Source organism: Rattus norvegicus, chromosome 1 (assembly GCF_021556685.1).
Source record: "Rattus norvegicus strain SHRSP/BbbUtx chromosome 1, alternate assembly SHRSP_T2T, whole genome shotgun sequence".
Lineage (NCBI taxonomy): Eukaryota > Metazoa > Chordata > Mammalia > Rodentia > Muridae > Rattus > Rattus norvegicus.
The window spans coordinates 163,884,545-163,904,996 of NC_141534.1; the positions used below are offsets into that span (position 1 = coordinate 163,884,545).

The 20,452-nt window shown below is 41.2% G+C and overlaps 1 protein-coding gene across 3 annotated transcripts in view; it reads left to right on the forward strand.

Annotated features, from left to right (window-relative positions):
• The window catches only part of Nars2 (asparaginyl-tRNA synthetase 2, mitochondrial), a 114,440-nt gene that overhangs the window by 11,389 nt on the left and 82,599 nt on the right, over positions 1-20,452 (forward strand). For 2 of the 3 annotated variants that reach the window (NM_001398738.1, NM_001034921.2), the window contains 1 exon segment: positions 15,524-15,604. The exons of the other annotated variant lie outside the window; for it this stretch is intronic. In NM_001398738.1, the coding sequence (NP_001385667.1) occupies positions 15,524-15,604 (81 nt within the window). 3 annotated transcript variants of the gene reach the window in all.

The window sequence follows — 20,452 nt, forward strand, 5'->3', positions numbered from 1 at the left end:
TGTCTTCTCATTGTTTCTAGTGGGACTTATGTCCTCTCTTTTGGTGGTTCCTCCAAATAATACCTTTTCCTTTGGCTTCTCCTTATTAATGTTTTTTATTTGTTTTAAAATTCAATTATTATGTGTTTTGGCATAGTTTTGTTTGTCTCTCTGTTAGGGCTGGTTAAGTTCTTAAATACACAAGTTTGTCATTTTTATTGGTTTGGGCTTTTTTTTTTTTTTGCTTTGTTCCTAGGGCTTTCCTGGCATTTGTAATTCTCTTGATTTTAGTCATCATACCCAGCCCCTGAAGGGTGCTTTTAGCCATCATTTTTTTTTTTTTAATTTTTTTGTTGTCTCTTGAGATCATCCCCGTAGTGTTAGACCACTTAAGAATATCACATAGCGGGGTTGGGGATTTAGCTCAGTGGTAGAGCACTTGCCTAGAAAGTGCAAGGCCCTGGGCTCGGTCCTCAGCTCCGAAAAAAAAAAGAAAAGAAAAAAAAAAAGAATATCACATAGCACATTGAACCGAGGCCCTCAAGCATGCTAGGGAACTTTGCCTTGCACTTGTGGGCAAAAGATGCATATTAACCCTTGTTTGTTTTCAGATTAGAATCTCATTAAGTTGTCCCAGCTGGCCTTGAGCTTGTGATACTCCTTCCTCAGCCTCCTACGTAGCTAGAATTACAGGCTTGTACAACTTCACCCACCTGGGACTTATATTTTATGTCTTTCATGCCTATTTAACTTTTCTTTTTTTCTTTCTTTCTTTTCTTTTCTCCCCCCAAGGGCCTCTCCTCCCATTGATGCCAGCTAAAGCCATCCTCTGCTACATAGGCAGCTGTAGCCATGGGTCCCTCCATGTGTACTCTTCGGTTGATGGTTTAGTCCCTGGGAGCTCTGGGGTAGGGGTGGGAGGGTCTGGTTAACCCCGTCATTCGGGTGCCTGTGCTCAGTTCAGTGGTTGGCTGTGAGCATCCGCATCCATATTGGCTAGGTGCTGGAAGAGCCTCTCAGGGGGCAACTATACCAGGCTCCTGTCACCAAGAGCTTCTTGGCATCAGCAATAGTATCTGGGTTTGATGTCTGCAGATGGGATGGATCCATAGGTGGGACAGTCTGAATGGCCTTTCCTTCAGTCTCTGCTCCACTCTTTGTCCCTGCATTTCCTATAGACAGGAACCATTCTGGGTTAACATTTTTGAGATGGCTGGGTGGCCCCATCTCTCAACCAGGGGTCATGCCTATCCACTGGATATGTTCGCTACAGGTTCTCTCCCCCCTTTGGTGGGCATTTGAGCTAATGTCATCCCTGTTGGGTCCTGGGAACTTCTTGATTCCCTGGCATCTGGGACTTTCTAGTGGCTACCCCCAGTTCCCCATCCCCCACTGCTACACACCTCTGTTCAATTTCCTGACCTTCTGTACTTCTCTCCTGCCTACTCACACACCCCATCTTGCCCCCCTTTCCCCTCCCCCTCCTCTTTTCCTCCCAGGTCACTCCCTCCCTCCATCTAACTCCCATGATCATTTTGTTTCCCCTTCTAAGTAGGACTAAAGCCTTCACTCTTTTCTTAAGCTGCATATGGCCTATGAGTTATATCATGGGTATTCCAAGCTTTTGGGCTAATATCCATAAATCAGTGAGTGCATACCATGTGCGTTCTTTTGTCACTAGGTTACCTCAGTCAGGATGATATTTTCTAGTTCCATCCATTTGCCTACAGATTTCATGAATTCATTGTTTTTTGATAGCCGAGTAGTACTCCATTGTATAAATGAACCACATTTTCTGTATCCATTGAGGGACATCTGAGTTGTTTCCAGCTTCTGGCTATTATAAATAAGGCTGCTATGAACATAGTGGAGCATGTGTCCTTGTTATATGTTGGAGCATATCGTGAGTATATGCCTAGGAGTGATATAGCTGGGTCCTCAGGTAGTTCAATGTCCAACTTTCTGAGGAACCTCCAGACTGATTTTCAGAATGGTTGTACCAGCTTGCAATCCCACCAACAATGGAGGAGTGTTCCTCTTTCTCCACCTCCTCACCAGCATCTGCTGTCACCTGAGTTTTTGATCTTAACCATTCTGACTTGTGTGAGGTGGAATCTCAGGGTTGTTTTGATTTACATTTCTCTGATGACTAAGAATGTTGAACATTTCTTTAGGTGCTTTTCAGCCATCTAGATTCTTCAGCTGAGAATTCTTTGTTTAGCTCTGTAACCCATTTTTTAATAGGGTTATTTGGATCTCTGGAGTCTAACTTGAGTTCTTTGTATATATTGGGTATTAGCCCTCTATAGGATGTAAAGATCTTTTTCCAATCTGTAGGTTGCCGTTTTGTTCTATTGAAAGTGTCCTTTGCCTTACAGAAGGTTTTCAATTTTATGAGACTCCATTTGTCAATAGTTGATTTTCGTGTAAGAGCCATTGGTGTTCTGTTCAGGAAAATTTCCCCCATGCTGATATGTTTGAGGTTCTTTCTTACTTTCTCTTCTATTTGATTCAGTGTATCTTGGGCTTTTTTTTTTTTTTTCATTTTTTTTATTGGATAGTTTATGTATTTACATTTTTTTTTTTTTTTTGGTTCTTTTTTTCGGAGCTGGGGACCGAACCCAGGGCCTTGCGCTTCCTAGGTAAGCGCTCTACCACTGAGCTAAATCCCCAGCCCCTATGTATTTACATTTTAAATGTTATCCCCTTTCCTGGTTCCCTCCTCTCCCATCTCCGCTCTCCCTCCCACCCACCTACTCCCACCTCAACACCCTGGCATTCCCCTACACTGAAGAAATGAGCCTTCACAGGACCAAGGGCCTCCCCTTCCATTGATGCCAGACAATGCCATCCTCTGCTACATATGCAGCTGGAGCCATGGGCCCCCCATGTGTACTCTTTGGTTGGTGGTTTAGTCCTGGGGGGGTCTAATTGATATTGTTGTTCGACCTATGGGGTTACAAACGTGGAAGCCCTTGATTCACTTGGGCATGAGCTTTGTACAAGGAGATAAGAACGGATCAAGTTGCATTATTCTACATGCTGACCGCCAGTTGAACCAGCACCATTTGTTGAATATGCTGTCTTTTTTCCATTGGATGGTTTTGGCTTAGGTGACCACATGTGTGTGGATTTATTTCTAGGTCTTCAGTTCTATTGGATTGATCTACCTGTCCTTCTCTGGATGAATACCATGTGCTTTTTATCACTATTACTCTGTAGTACAGCTTGAGGTCAGGAATGATGATTCCTCCAGAAGTTCTCTTCTTGTTGAGAATAGTTTTTGCTATCCAGGGTCTTTTGTTATTCCAGATGAAATTGAGAATTGCTCTTTATATCTCTGTGAAGAATTGAGTTGGAATTTTGATGGGGATTGCATTGAATCTGTATATTACTTTTGGTAAGATGGCCATGTTCACTATGTTAATCCTACCAATCCATGAGCATGGGAGATATTTCCATCTTCTGAGGTCTTCTTCAATTACTTCCTTCAAAGACTTGACATTCTTCTCATACAGATCTTTCATTTGCTTGGTTAGAGGCGCACCAAGATATTTTATATTATTTATGACTATTGTGAAGGGTGTTGTTTCCCTAATTTCTTTCTTACCCAGTTTATCCTTTGAGTAGAGGAAGGCTACTGATTCGTTTGAGTTAATTGTGTATCCAGCCACTTTGCTGAAGTTGTTTATCAGCTGTAGGAGCTCTTTGGTGAAATTTTTGGGGTCACTTATATATAGTGTATCATCCACAAATAGTCATATTTGACTTCCTGCTACCCAATTTTTGACTTCTTTTGACTTTGGCTTCTTTTGTTGTCTAATTGCTCTGGCTAAAACGTCCAGTACTGTATTGAATAGATATGGGGGGTATGGGCAGCCTTGTCTAGTCCCTGATTTTAGTGGGGTTGCTTCAAGTTTTTCTCCATTTAGTTTGATTTTGGTTATTGGTTTGCTCTATATTGCTTTTACTATATTTAGGTATGGGCCTTGGATTCTGAATCTTCCCAAGACTTTTAACATGAAGTTGTGTTGTGTTTTGTCAAAGGCTTTTTCAGCATCTAATGAGATAATCATGTGGTTTCTTTCTTTGAGTTTGTTTATTTAGTGGATTACATTGATGGATTTCTGTTTATTGAACCATCCCTGCATCCCTGGATGAAACCTACTTGATCATTGTGAATGATCGTTTTGATATGTTCTTGGATTCGGGTTGTGAGAATTTTATTGAGTATTTTTGTATCGATATTCATAAAGGAAATTGGTCTGAAGTTCTCTTTCTTTGTTGGGTCTTTGTGTGGTTTAGATATCAGTGTAACTGTGGCTTCATAGAAAAATTAAGTGTTTCTTCTTTTCTATTTTATGGAATAGTTTGGATAGTATTGGTATTAGGTCTTCTATAAAGGTCTGATACATTTCTGTACTAAACCCATCTGATCCTGGGCTTATTTTGGTTGGGAGACTTTTAATGACTGCTTCTATTTCTTTAGGGGTTATGGGACTGTTTAGATGGTTTATCTGATCCTGATTTAACTTTGGTACCTGGTATCTATCTAGAAAATCATACATTACATCTATATTTTCCAGTTTTGTTGAGTCTAGTCTTTTGTAATAGGATCTGATGATTTTGTCAATTTCCTCAGTTTCTGTTGTCATGTCTCCCTTTTCATTGTTGATCTTCTTAATTAGGATATTGTCTCTCTGCCTTCTGATTAGTCTAGTGAAGGGTTTATCTATCTTATCTATCTTGTTGATTTTCCCAAAGAACCAGCTCCTAGATTTGTTGATTCTTTGATAGTTCTCTTTGTTTCTAATTGGTCGATTTCAGCCCTGAGTTTGATTCCGACCTGCTGTCTACTCTTCATGGGTGTATTTGCTTCTATTTGTTCTAGAGCTTCAGATGAGCTGTTAAGCTGCTAGAACCTGCTCTTACCAATTTCTTTATGGAGGCACTCAGAGCTGTGAGTTTTCCTCTTAGTACTGCTTTCATTGTGTCCCATGAGTTTTGGGTATGTTGTGCCTTTTTCTTAAATTCTAAAACATCTTTAATTTCCTTCCTTCCTTCCTTCCTTCCTTCCTTCCTTCCTTCCTTCCTTCCTTCCTTCCTTCCTTCCTTCCTTCCTTCTTCCCTGACCAAGTTCTCATTGATAACAGACAGCATTGAACAGCAGAGAGTTGTTCCGTCTCCTTGAGCGTGTGGGCTCTCTGGGCTTTTGTTGTTGTTATTGAAGACCAGCCTTAGTTTCTGGTGATCCGATACATTGTGTGGGATTATTTCAATCTCCTTGTATCTGTTGAGGCCTGTTTCGTGTCTGATTATAGGGTCAGTTTTGGAGAAGGTACCATGAGGTGCTGAACAGATGGTATATTTTGTTTTGGGGTGAAATGTTCTGTAGGTATCTGTTAAATCTATTTGGTTCATAACTTCTTTCAGTTTCACTGTGTCTCTGTTTAGTTTCTGTTTCCATAATCTGTCCAATGTTGAGAGTGGGGTGTTGAAGTCTCCAGCTATTATTGTGTGAGGTGCAATGTGTGCTTGGAGCTTTAATAAAGTTCCTTTTATGAATATTGGTGCCCTTTTATTTGGAGCATAGATGTTCAGAATTGAGAGTTAATCTTGGCAGATTTTTCCTTTGATGAATATGAAGTGTCCTTCCTCATCTTTTTTGATAACTTCTGGTTGAAAGTTGATTTTACTCCATATTAGAATGGCTACTCCAGCTTGTTTCTTGAGACCATTTGCTTGGAAAAGTTTTTTCCAGCCTTTTACTCTGAGGTACTGTCTGTCTTTGTGACTGAGGTGTGTTTCCTGTATGGGGCAAAATGCTGGGCAGTTTTTTTTATCCAGTCTGTTAGTCTATGTCTTTTTTTTTTTTTTTAAAGATTTATTTATTTATTATATATAAGTACACTGTAGCTGTCTTCAGATACACCAGAAGAGGGCATCGGATCTCTTTACAGATGGTTGTGAGCCACCATGTGGTTGCTGGGAATTGAACTCATGACCTCTGGAAGAGCAGTCGGGTGCTCTTAACCGCTGAGCCATCTCTCCAGCCCTAGTCTATGTCTTTTAATTGGGGAATTGAGTCCAGTGATGTTGAGATATTAAGGACCAATGATTGTTGCTTCCTGTTATTTTTGTTGTTAGAGGTGGAATTATGTTTGTATGACTCTCTTGTTTTGGGTTGTTTTGAGACAATTAAGTTTTTGCTTTTTCTTGGGGGTAGTTTCCCTCCTTGTGTTGGAGTTTTCTTTTATCCTCTGTAGGGCTGGATTTGTGGAAAGAAGATATTGTGTAAATCTGGTTTTGTCATGAAATATTTTGGTTTTGCCATCTTTATGTTAATTGAGAGTTTTGCTGGCATTTTGAGAGTTAGCCTGGGCTGGCATTTGTGTTCTCGTAGGGTCTGTATGACATCTGCCCAGGATCTTCTGGCTTTCATAGTCTCTGGTGTTAAGTCTGGTGTAATTCTGATAGGTCTGCCTTTATATGTTACTTGGCCTTTTTTTCTTACTGCTTTTAGTATTCTTTCTTTGTTCTGTGTATTTGGTGTTTTGATTGTTATGCGATGAGAGGAATTTTTTTTCTTGTTAAATCTATTTCTTGTATGTTTATGGGCATCTCGTTAGGTTAGGGAAGTTTTCTTCTGTAATTTTGTTGAAGATGTTTACTGGTCCTTTAGGTTAGAACTCTTCGCTGTATTCTATACCTTTTATTCTTAAGTTTGGTCTTTTCATTGTGTCCTGGATTTCCTGTATGTTTTGGGTTAGGAGCTTTTTTGCATTTTCCATTTTCTGTGACTATTGTGTCAATGTTTTCTATGGTGTCTTGAAACCTGTTAAATACTTTTGGTTCATCATATCTTGAACAGGGCTCAGTGCACTACTGGCTGTTCATTATGATCTAGGCCAATGGTTCTCAATCTTCCTTCTGTGCTGTGTCCCTTTAATACAGTTCCTCATGTGGTGACCACCCCTCCCTCCAAACCATAAAATTATTTTTGTTGCTGCTTCATAACTGTAATTTTGCTACTGTTGGGAATCATAATGTAAATGTCTATGTTTTTTGTGAAAGGGTCATTTGACTCCCAAAATGGTTGCCCTGCACAGGTTGAGGACCACTAATGGAGGCAAAGGCCTCCTGATTATTCTATTTGGCTGTGCGAGCATCCAGCCAACAAGCAAATACCAGACCCTGTCTCCGCCAATGTCTGTGGACTATTCCTTTCACAACTTTGCACATTTCCTTCTGTTCTTGTACTAATCACTTCTAGCCACCTGCCACCTGGTTCTCACCTGTCTGATACCCTGGCCTAGGAACCATAGCCATTTCGTTTCTTCAGACTCTTGACAGTTCCTCCTCAGTTCAGGGAGGCTTCTGGGGTCCACCTTACTTCCTCCTTCCTGAGCTGTGTCCGGAAGGTTCTCACTATAGTAAGCTGGGAGCTTTGTTTGTTTCTCACAACCCACAGATCACTTGCTGCCCTTGTTGTCTGATGTCTAGTATCTTGAAAATCATTGTTTCTAGATGTGAAGGGACTCTGAAGGTGGATGGGGGCAGCGTTTGGGATGTAAATAAATGAATACATAAATAAGAAAATCATTGTTTCATATATTTTGCCTCCTGTTTTTATCCATTTGTTTTGTGCGTATTCAGATAAGAGGGTGAACTCCAGAGAGCCAAATAACCCTATTAAAAAATGGGGTACAGAGCTAAAAAAATATTCTCATCTGAAGAATATCGAATGGCTGAGAAGCACCTAAAGAAATGTTCAACATCCTTAGTCATCAGGGAAATGCAAATCAAAACAACCCTGAGATTCCACGTCACATCAATCAAAATGGCTAAGATCAAAAACTCAGGTGACAGCAGATGCTGGCAAGGATGTGGAGAAAGAGGAACACTCCTCCATTGTTGGTGGGATTGCAAACTGGTACAACCATTCTGGAAATCAGTCTGGAGGTTCCTCAGAAAATTGAACATTACACTACCTGAGGACCCAGCTATACCTCTCTCGGGCATATACCAAAAGATGCCCCAACATATAACAAAGACACGTTGCTAACATTAAACTAAATGGAGAGAAACTTGAAGCAATCCCACTAAAATCAGGGACTAGACAAGGCTGCCCACTCTCTCCCTACTTATTCAATATAGTTCTTGAAGTTCTAGCCAGAGCAATCAGACAACAAAAGGAGATCAAGGGGATACAGATCGGAAAAGAAGAGGTCAAAATATCACTATTTGCAGACGACATGATAGTATATTTAAGTGATCCCAAAAGTTCCACCAGAGAACTACTAAAGCTGATAAACAACTTCAGCAAAGTGGCTGGGTATAAAATTAACTCAAATAAATCAGTTGCCTTCCTCTATACAAAAGAGAAACAAGCCGAGAAAGAAATTAGGGAAACGACACCCTTCATAATAGACCCAAATAATATAAAGTACCTCGGTGTGACTTTAACCAAGCAAGTAAAAGATCTGTACAATAAGAACTTCAAGACACTGAGGAAAGAAATTGAAGAAGACCTCAGAAGATGGAAAGATCTCCCATGCTCATGGATTGGCAGGATTAATATAGTAAAAATGGCCATTTTACCAAAAGCAATCTACAGATTCAATGCAATCCCCATCAAAATACCAATCCAATTCTTCAAAGAGTTAGACAGAACAATTTGCAAATTCATCTGGAATAACAAAAAACCCAGGATAGCTAAAGCTATCCTCAACAATAAGAGGACTTCAGGGGGAATCACTATCCCTGAACTCAAGCAGTATTACAGAGCAATAGTGATAAAAACTGCATGGTATTGGTACAGAGACAGACAGATAGACCAATGGAATAGAATTGAAGACCCAGAAATGAACCCACACACCTATGGTCACTTGATTTTTGACAAAGGAGCCAAAACCATCCAATGGAAAAAAGATAGCATTTTCAGCAAATGGTGCTGGTTCAACTGGAGGGCAACATGTAGAAGAATGCAGATCGATCCATGCTTATCACCCTGTACAAAGCTTAAGTCCAAGTGGATCAAGGACCTCCACATCAAACCAGACACACTCAAACTAATAGAAGAAAAACTAGGGAAGCATCTGGAACACATGGGCACTGGAAAAAATTTCCTGAACAAAACACCAATGGCTTATGCTCTAAGATCAAGAATCGACAAATGGGATCTCATAAAACTGCAAAGCTTCTGTAAGGCAAAGGACACTGTGGTTAGGACAAAACGGCAACCAACAGATTGGGAAAAGATCTTTACCAATCCTATAACAGATAGAGGCCTTATATCCAAAATATACAAAGAACTCAAGAAGTTAGACCGCAGGGAAACAAATAACCCTATTAAAAAATGGGGTTCAGAGCTAAACAAAGAATTCACAGCTGAGGAATGCCGAATGGCTGAGAAACACCTAAAGAAATGTTCTACATCTTTAGTCATAAGGGAAATGCAAATCAAAACAACCCTGAGATTTCACCTCACACCAGTGAGAATGGCTAAGATCAAAAACTCAGGTGACAGCAGATGCTGGCGAGGATGTGGAGAAAGAGGAACACTCCTCCATTGTTGGTGGGATTGCAGACTGGTAAAACCATTCTGGAAATCAGTCTGGAGGTTCCTCAGAAAATTGGACATTGAACTGCCTGAGGATCCAGCCATACCTCTCTTGGGCATATACCCAAAAGATGCCTCAACATATAAAAGAGACACGTGTTCCACTATGTTCATCGCAGCCTTATTTATAATAGCCAGAAACTGGAAAGAACCCAGATGCCCTTCAACAGAGGAATGGATACAGAAAATGTGGTACATCTACACAATGGAATATTACTCAGCTATCAAAAACAACGAGTTTATGAAATTCGTAGGCAAATGGTTGGAACTGGAAAATATCATCCTGAGTGAGCTAACCCACTCACAGAAAGACATACATGGTATGCACTCATTGATAAGTGGCTATTAGCCCAAATGCTTGAATTACCCTAGATCCCTAGAACAAAGGAAACTCAAGACGGATGATCAAAATGTGAATGCTTCACTCCTTCTTTAAATGAGGAAAAAGAATACCCTTGGCAGGGAAGGGAGAGGCAAAGATTAAAACAGAGACTGAAGGAACACCCATTCAGAGCCTGCCCCACAGGTGGCCCATACATATACAGCCACCCAATTAGACAAGATGGATGAAGCAAAGAAGTGCAGACCGACAGGAGCCGGATGTAGATCGCTCCTGAGAGACACAGCCAGAATACAGCAAATACAGAGGCGAATGCCAGCAGCAAACCACTGAACTGAGAATAGGTCCCCCGTTGAAGGAATCAGAGAAAGAACTGGAAGAGCTTGAAGGTGCTCGAGACCCCAAAAGTACAACAATGTCAAGCAACCAGAGCTTCCAGGGACTAAGCCACTACCTAAAGACTATACATGGACTGACCCTGGACTCTGTCCCCATAGGTAGCAATGAATATCCTAGTAAGAGCACCAGTGGAAGGGGAAGCCCTGGGTCCTGCTAAGACTGAACCCCCAGTGAACTAGACTATGCGGGGAGGGTGGCAATGGGGGGAGGTTTGGGAGGGGAACACCCATAAGGAAGGGGAGGGGGGAGGGTGATGTTTGTCCGGAAACCGGGAAAGGGAATAACACTTGAAATGTATATAAGAAATACTCAAGTTAATAAAAAAAAAAAAAAGAAAAGACACGTGCTCCACTATATTTATAGCAGCCTTGTTTATAATAGCCAGAAGCTGGGAAGAACCCAGATGCCCTTCAATAGGGGAATGGATTAAAAAAATGTGGTACTTCTATACAATGGAGTACTACTCGGCTATCAAAAACAATGACTTCGTGAAATTCATAGGCAAATGAAATGAACTTGAACATATCATCCTGAGGTAACTCAATCACAGAAAAACACACTTGGTATGCACTCACTGATAAGTGGATATTAGCCAAAAAGCTCAAATTACCCAGGATGCAATCCACAGACCACAGGAAGCTCAAGAAGAAGAGTGACCAAAATGCGAATGCTCCCACTCCTTGATATGTCTCTCTCAAAGTTTAGAGCAGTGACTCAAGGAACAGCCATTCAGAGCCTGCCCCACATGTGGCCCATATATACACAGCCACCAAAACTAGATAAGAGTGATGAAGCTAAAAAAATGCTGAAAGGGACCGGATATAGCTGTCTCCTGAGAGACACAGCCAGAGCATGTCCAGTACAGAGGTCAATGCTAGCAGCAAACCACTGAACTGAGAACAGGACCCCCTTGGGGGGAATTAGAGAAAGTATTGAAAGAGTTGAAGGAGCTTGCAACTCATAAAAACAACAATGCCAACCAACCAGAGCTTCCAGGGACTAAACCACTACTGAAAGACTATACATGGACTGACCCAGGGCTCCAACTGCATATGTAGCAGAGAATAGCCTTGTTGGGGCACCAGGGGAAGGGGAAGCCCTTGTTCCTGCCGAGGTTGGACCCCCAGTGCAGGGGAATGTCAGGGGGTGTAAGGGGGTGGATGAGGGGAACAACTGTATGGAGGGGGAGGGGATGGGGGTACCTTATGGACAGGAAACCAGGAAAGGGAATAACATTTGAAATGTAAGTAAAGAAATATATCTAATTAAAAAAAAAAGAGGGTAAATCCAATCATCCAGTCTCTCTCTATCTTGGTCATATTTGTGGGAGGCCAGTGGTGATCCAGCAGATAGGGCCTGCGCTGTTTGCCCAGGTCACCTCTTCAGACTCTGCTCGTCAGACTCTGCTCGTTTACAGAGGCAGTGCAACACCATGCACTTCCCCGTGGCCATCTGACCTCGTGCAGTCTCAGCCCTGTTCTATCTTCTTCACCAGGATTCTTCATGCTTTTTGGAAAGGTCCACTAGAGGTCATTTCTGGAAGACTGCCAAAGAGCATCATAGCTTTAAGGCATGTAGTTTTGATTAAACAGAGGAAAGTAAAGTATGCAATTTTATCCCATTATACCTTAAAAGGGCCTATTTACATGTCATGTCATAAATTTACTTATGCCTTTTATATGACTTTTTGGTAGTGCTTTGCCAAAAAGAAAAGGATGGTAGCAACATTGATATTGTCTCTCTCTCTCTCTCTCTCTCTCTCTCTCTCTCTCTCTCTCTGTGTGTGTGTGTGTGTGTGTGTGTGTGTGTGTGTGTGTGTGTGTGTGTGTGTGTGTGTATCCTGGACTTTGAATAACTGAGAAAATAGACCTGCTTTAATTCTGAAACAGTTATACGTAGTTTTGGCCACTAGATGGTGCTATTCACAATCCATTGATAACTGACAAGTAAACTGTACACACTTTTGTATATTTCTTTTTTATTTTGAGCTTTTATAAATATGAAAACAACTTAAAGAGTAAACTATAAAAATCTGAAGTAAGAAAAATAGTTAAAATTAAGTAAATCTGTATGTGATTGAAAGTAGTTTTTATTAATTACATTAATTTTAATTAACGTTAATAGTTATGAAAAAGTCAAGATACTTAAACGCTTTAAATTTACTTTTTTAGTTTTTTAAAAAATACACTTGATGAATATGTGTGTTTTGCTTGCATGTATGTGTGTGCAGTGCATGCATTTTGAGGCCCGCGAATGCCAAAATGGGGCTTGAGATCCCCAGGAACCAGGATGAACCAGAGTAAACCATGATTGTGAGCACCATGTGGGCTGTGACTCAAACCCAGGTCCTGTGGAAGAACAAGCATGCTCTTAGCGCTGGCTAAACCATCTCTCCAGCTTCTCACCTTAAAATCTTTTTAAATTTCTTTTTTTTTTTTCCAGAGCTGGGGACCGAACCCAGGGCCTTGTGCTTGTTAGGCAAGCGCTCTACCACTGAGCTAAATCCCCAACCCCCACCTTAAAATCTTTAATTATATCAAAACTATATAATGTTTCATTTTGTGGTGTCTGCTTGTATACACGACAATTTGAATTGTATATTTTCAAGAAGTTACTAGAACCAGAGTGTGTTGATTTCATGACTGTAATCTCAAGTACTCAGAACACTGAGGCAGGAGGATTGCCAGAAGTTGTGGTTAGTAATCACCACCTCAACCAGGGCTGCATAGTATGTCTCACAAATCAACAAAAAGTCATTGTTGTACTTATAAATAATGGTTATATATCACCTAACATTTGATATTGTTTCTTTGATTTATTACTCTAAGCTTACAAAGATGTTAAAATTTCATAAATTCCAGAGCTATCAAATTTATTAATATAGTAAAGCTTGGGAATTTGAAAAGTATTTTAAACTAGGATACTGTAACAGTCTAAGTCATTTTTTGGTTTGAATATCAAAAACGATTTTGTACGGGTGCCAGGCTGTGGTCGTGTTGCAGGAAGGCTTCAGCCACTCCGTGGAGGCAGACACCAGCGCATCCCATCTCCCGCTGCGGCTCACTTCGCATCCGATCTGGGTCTTCCTCTCCTACCTTCTCCTTTTCAGACTTTGCGTGTGCTACTTTAGCTGCCCTTCCTCTGGATTTCTCCTTATAGCTGTGGTAATGCCATGGACCTTGATGAGCTTCGCTGGCCGTGTTAAAGCGTACAAGCTGATAGTCCTGGAACAGCACGGGGGCGCTGTTAAAGTAGTCCCCGCGTTCTGTGGGCACGGCGGCTGTTAAAGTAGTCCCCGCGTTCTGTGGGCTTTGTGCTTTAGGTTTCGTGCTGTTCACCTCACATCTGCGTGCTGCTTCACATGGCAGCTCACAAGCTATGGTGTTGGCAACCGTAGTTAGCCGTTACATTCTTCCCCCACCCTCGTTTCCTTTGGATTTTTCACTTCCTTTCTTTGTTTACTGTGCTCATGCTCAGAGCTGTCTACATCACATGGGATACATGATTCATGCCCACAATTCTTGGCTCATAAGAAATAAAACTTTTATGCAATAGTTTTATTGATCGTGTTCATTGGTCCTTCCTAGTGCGCTGGGTGGCACCTCTAAGGATACTGCTTTCAGGTTAAGTGCATCTTTGAATAATTTCTGGGAGCCTTAATTTATAGCTTGGAAGTTTAACTAGTCTCTATCTATGTAAGTTGTTGATTAAATAATGTCTTTTGTGGTCAGAGCTCTTGAGTTCAGAGGTCACACTCCCTCTGCTTGTGCCTAAAGGCGTTTTTACATTCTACTAGTGATAGGCAGAACCTGACAGGGATGCAAATGCATGAATTTTTATTGTATTGATTTCAAGGCTGAAATTCTGCATTAAGTATATAGCATTCTGCCTGTACACTGTAAATTTACTTTGAGCTATCTGCACTCCCATCCTGCCACATCCATTCCGATGTAACCTTTTGCCTACATGCAGAGTCAAAACGACAGAAGCATAACCTTGAAGTCGATGGGTTATTTCAATCCTGCTAGCTACAGCTTTTGTGGTTCACTAATGGAAATAGTCGCAGACTTTTGATCGGAACGGCAGCAGTTGGGCGCCTCGGTGATGGATGGGCTTGGTCCTCTCAGAATATTATTCAGGCAAAGGAAGCATGCTCACTGCCTGTGTAATGTGCAGTGTGCATAGTATCATCGATCGAATGATGGAGCCTCCTTAGGTCATTCCTCCCTCTTCCTCGGGACTTCTTTAGTCCCTATTTATCAGACTTTAGTTTCTCCTTTGTGAGGGTCCATTACTGCTGAGGTTTCATTTCACCATAACCTCATGGTGTTCTCTTCGCAGTCCTTAGCAGTGTGGGCAACATCATCCCACATGACTAGCCCTAGGTGAAAGTGTGTTCCTTATCAGGAGTGGTCGGGGGGGGGGGGGGAGCGAGCGAGCGAGAGGGGGGGGGGGACAAACATGCACGCATGCGTGCGTGCGTGCGTGCCTCAGAGCTTGCTTGTGCTCTGCCCCTGCCCAGCTACTGACTAGTTGTCTAACTTGGAAATTTATGAGATCTCTCTGGAACAGAGATTGCTTATTTTTGAAATGAAGTAGACAAGGTACATCTAAGTCTGTCACGTATTTTGAATTTTTTGTGTACTTCTAAGCATAATTAAACATTCAGCTCTCCAGGTATGATAATGTATGCCTACAATCCCAACACAAGAGGTTGAGAGACAGGAGGATCAAGAGTTCAAGGCCAGGGGCTGGGGATTTAGCTCAGTGGTAGAGCGCTTGCCTAGGAAGCGCAAGGCCCTGGGTTCGGTCCCCAGCTCCGAAAAATAGAACCAAAAAAAAAAAAAGAGTTCAAGGCCAGCCTATTGTTAGTCCATAACAAACCCTTTCCAAACACCCATAAACAACAACAAAAAAACCCATTTGACTGATCTTTGAACAGTGTTATATATGGAGAGTCATTGAGAGACACATAGTTATGTTGGTGCCTTTTTTTTTTTTTTTTTTGGTTCTTTTTTTCGGAGCTGGGGACCGAACCCAGGGCCTTGCGCTTCCTAGGTAAGCGCTCTACCACTGAGCTAAATCCCCAGCCCCTGTTGGTGCCATTTTAATAGTAAGATGTGCGTTTGTTCTCGGAATCCTTTCACATACAAATGTACTGAAGAGTTCTCCTCCTCTTCCAGGACAACGGCTTCATGCACATCCATACCCCAGTCCTCACGTCCAATGACTGTGAGGGGGCCGGAGAGCTCTTTCAAGTGGAGGTAAGCTGTATTCCCCTTATGGCTGCTTAATGTGTTTCTTTTAAGGATTTGCTTTAATTTAATAATGGTTGCGTGGACTGAAGATCATGACTAGCACCTGAAGCTGTCGGTAGTAATCCTCAAACAACATCACGTGGCTCCGATCTCCTGTTTTTCCACTGTAGCTAGAAGGGATGAATTTATAACTCAGCGTTCTGTTTCCTTTTTCATGGAGTATATATGTCCATGAAATCAGAAAGGGGATGAGTGGGCCAGGAGAATGGCAGGGAGAAGAAGGGGTTTAAATAAGAATAAAACATTATAATACATACATATCTATAAAATGCCACAATGAAGCCCATTTCTTTGTATGCCATTAAAAAAAGTAGAGTAAAAATCAAAGTAAATTAAAAACATTAAAGAGTACAAAAGTATGCACATAAAGAATTTTCCAAAATTGCAAAGGAATAGATTGTTTTCATAAGAAATGATTCACTCCTAAAATAGTTTTTTTCTCTGTTCAACTTTATTGTAGTTTTGAGCATATTTTCCCTACATGTCCCCCACCCTCTTCTCTGCCCCCCAGCTTATCTCCTTTGTTCCCCTACACAGTTTTGCTTTTGCTTTCACATCACATATACACGTGTAATTTTATGTACTTATATAAAATCTGGAAACCAATAATGAGATGAAATGTGATATTTGTCTTTCTAAGGTAGATTTAACGCAGTACCCCTGCCTGCATCCATTTCTCTGCAGACAGCATCTTTGCTCTTTATGACTGGAAAATATTCCATCGTGTAGGCAGGGAAATTAGCTCCTTTGGTAGAATACTTACCAAAGCCTGGGGTTCAAATCCTCCTGTCTCATGAGCAAGGTGTAGCAGAGAGTATTTGTAATTCCAGCACTCGGGTGATGGAAGCGATAGGATCAGAAGTTCAAGGTGATCTCCAGCTCTAAAGCAAGTTCAGAAGTAGCCCTGATTACATAAAACCTGGCTTTCAAAGACTTCCATTGTGCATGTATACTGTGCTTTTGATGAGGAGCGCTCCGGTGGTTTTATTACTTAGCTGTTGTGAATAGTGTCGTCATAAACATCAAGTATTTCTTTGAAGGTTTTCAGGTAAATATCTGGCAGTCATGTATCTAGGTCATGTAGTAGATTCAGTTATGGAGTTTGTGAGGAACCTTTTTAGGGATTTCCATAGAGACAGACTGGTTCACATTATCAACAACAGTGTGTGAACGTTCTCTTTTTTGTCCCCATTCTTGACCGCATTTGTTGTTAGTGACTGCCATTCTGACTAAGGAATCTCAATGTAGTTTTATTTTGTATTACTATGCTAGTGAAGCTGAACTTTTTTTCTTTCATATGCTTATTGGCCATTTATTGACTTCCTCTTGTTTATCTCATTGGACTATTTATCAATTGGTATGGGGGTTTGAATGAAAATGGCCCCCATAGGCTCATAGCTTTGAATACTTGGTCACCAGAGAGTGGCACTATTTGAAAGGATTAGGAGGTGTGGCCTCATTAAAGGAAGTGCCCTGAAAGTGGGCTCTGAGGTTTCAGGGGTCCAAATCAGGCCCAGTGTCTCTTTCTTCCTGATACTGGATGTAGAGCTCTCAGGAACTCTTCAGCACCCATGTGCCACCATGCTCCCCATCATGAAGATAATGGGCTAAACCTCTGAAACTGTGTGCAAGCCCCAGTTAAGTGCTTTCCTTTAGGAGAGTTATTGTGGTCAAGGTGTCTCTTCACAGCAGTAGGACCCTAATGAGAATTGAGTTCTTTGTCTCTTGTTATGTAGGGTGTTGTTGTTGTTGTTGTTGTTGTTGTTGGTGGTGGTGGTGGTGGTGGTGGTGGTGGTCCTTGTATTCTAGCTATTACTCTTCTATTGGATGCACAGCTAGCAAAGATTTGTCTCATTCCAAGGCAGTATCTTCACTTCATGGTTTCTCACTCTTTCTAATTCATTAGCTCTCAACTGTCAGTGTTGGCAGTGTTTCCTGAGCTTCTAGAAAGTCCTTACCTATGCCTGTATCTTGAAGTGTCTTCTTCACTCTCCTTCTAGTTGTAGACTTTCAGTATCTCATTAGGGGTTCCTATCCCTTTGGAGAAGATCTTTACACAGGGTATTTGATGGGGATTTAGGTTCCTTTTTTCTGCATGAAGCTGTCCAGTGTTTGTGGTACCATATGTCAGAGAGGCTGCATTTTCTTGTGTATAATTTTGTTTGTCATCATTGTTAAACATCAAATCCTGGTGGCTGTGCAGGTTTACATATGCACCCTCTATTTTATTCCATTGATCTGTGTGTCTCTTTTATGCCAGTTCTATGCTGATTTTATTAATTAATACTATGGCTCTAAAGCATAACTTGAAATCCAGTAAAGTGAGTCTGACCTTGAACATCATTCATATGTGTGGAGGGTATATTTGTGTGGTGTATTCACATGAACTTGCAGCTTCATGTGTTTGCATGTGGAGGCCAGAGGTCAGCATCAGATGCCTTCTTCCATTTCCAGACAGGGTCTCCCACTAACCCTGCAGCTCATCAACTGGACTAGGCTCCAGGCTGGCCCGTGAGTTCAGGAATCCACCTGCTCATCACCCCCTTCCGGGGCTGCAGTTATACGCCCTGCTGTCCCTAGCTTTTATGTAGATTCTAGATATCCAAACTCATGTCCTCACACCTGCACATGAGCCATGTCAGTAACCGAGCCATCGTCTCTGTCTCCAGTCTTCCCTTCACTCAGGGTTACTTGGCCATCTGGCATCTTTTGTGCTTTCATATGACTCTCAAAGGTCTTTTATCTATTTCAGTAAAGAATGGCATTGGGATTTTTATGAGATTCCATTGATTCTATAGATTGGTTCAGGTAAAATGGCCATTTTTGCAGTATTACTTCTTCCAATCACTGAACATGGGCCATCTTCCTACCTTCTGGTGTCATTTTAATTTTTTTTTTCTTCTTCAGTGAGTACATTTTCATTGTAGTCTTCCGTTTCCTATGGTTTATTCCGTTGTCTTTTTATTTTCTTCTTAATTTTAAGGCATTTGTGAATATGATTGTTCCCTTGATTTAGTTTTCAGGATTTGTCACTGGTATATAGAAAAGGCTTCCAGGTTTTTTTTGTTTTTTTTTTTTTTTTTGGTTCTTTTTTTCGGAGCTGGGGACCAAACCCAGGGCCTTGCGCTTCCTAGGTAAGCGCTCTACCACTGAGCTAAATCCCCAGCCCGGCTTCCAGGTTTTGTGTGTTGCTTTTGTAGCCTGCCACTTTGCCACTGAGCACTCATCACTTAGCCGGAAGGGCTAAGAGTCTTCTGGTAGTCTTTAGGATCTTTGTGTGGTTAAAGGAGAAATGTTCCCCATAGGGCAAGGCATTCATTCGCTCACTCACTTCCCGGTTGATGGCACTCTCTGGGGCAGTATGGGAGGTGTGGTCCTGCTGGAGGAAGTGAGTCACCAGAGGCGGGCTTCCAGCTCCTTTTCTGTGTGCTTGTGGTAAAGCTGTGATCTCTCACTTTACCCTCCCACCGCAATTGCCTGCCGCATGCTGTTCTAGTTAAGATGTGAAGACTCTTAGTTTAATTATTTTTTAAAGATCTATGTTTATCTTACATGCGTGAGTGTTGTCTGCATGTTTGCATGTGTTCCTCCTCCCTGCCTGATACCTGTGGAAGCCAAGCAAGAGCTCCAGATACCCTGGAACTGGCCTTGCAAATAGGTGTGAGGCTCCATGTCTGTGCTGTTAACTCAGCCTGCCTCCTCTGCAGGAGCAATGAGACTGAACTCTTTCCAGTTCTTTCCTTAATAGTTATCTTTTGAGTTCTTGGCATGTGCCAGACATGTGAGCTTGTCCACATTGCAGATTAAAACACACACATACAAACAAGACAACAGCAACAAAACCCATATCACCAGAATAGGCCACGCTTGATGCTTGTAATTACATTCATGTAACTACAGTACGTGGACGAAAACGGAAGCATTGTGCATTTTAGGGCAGCACAACACTGTGCCATGAAGTAAAATAAACAGCTCAGCCAACTTCTCGTACTGGTAAACTGTTGAATGCCATTCACTTACAGCTTACTGTTCCAATCATCATGTCGTAGTAGACTAATGGGTTGGAGAACCATATGTTGCTGAGTCAGACGTTTGTGTTTCTGTTGTTTATCTACTTGCTATTTTTTAATCCTAAAAGATGCTTTTTTAAAATATATATATATGCTTGTTTCTATCAGCTGACAAGATTTCCTTTCTGCTTTGGTACTTCTGTCTCCTGGTGACAGTGCTTTCTCTTAATGTTATAAAGCAAAGTATTCACGGTAAAAAGTTCTCTTAACCCATTGAAGCCATTATTAAGAATAAGAATCAAATGTTGTCCTTCATGCAAAAGTTGAGGAAATCTTGGTGATAATTAGCTTTTTAGAAAAAGCAAAATAAAAATTACGTGAGAACCAAAGGAAGTGTAGTGTTCCTGTAGTACTAGTACTTTAAAAAAGACTTGTTGAACATTTGAAGAGGAAGTGTTAGCATCTGCATTATGAATTCAAAGAGCAGCAAATAAAAACCCAGCAGTATTCTTAAAAATGTTCTTCCAGTTCTTTCCCTTTTCTTCTTAGTATTCTGAATGTGAACTGAAGAAAAATTACCCACCTTGAATACTCATAATTCCTTGATCTAAATCACTTAATAGTTTAAAAGGATTAAAGTTGTTACAACTAAAAAGGGAATTTTTAAAGGAACTCAGTCAAGTTAAAAACTGCTTTTCTTGACCTTAATGATAAAGTTGGAGATAACAGATTTTCTCCCAAGGAGATCTCTTAAGCAGATCCGATGGATTACGTCATGTCTTCT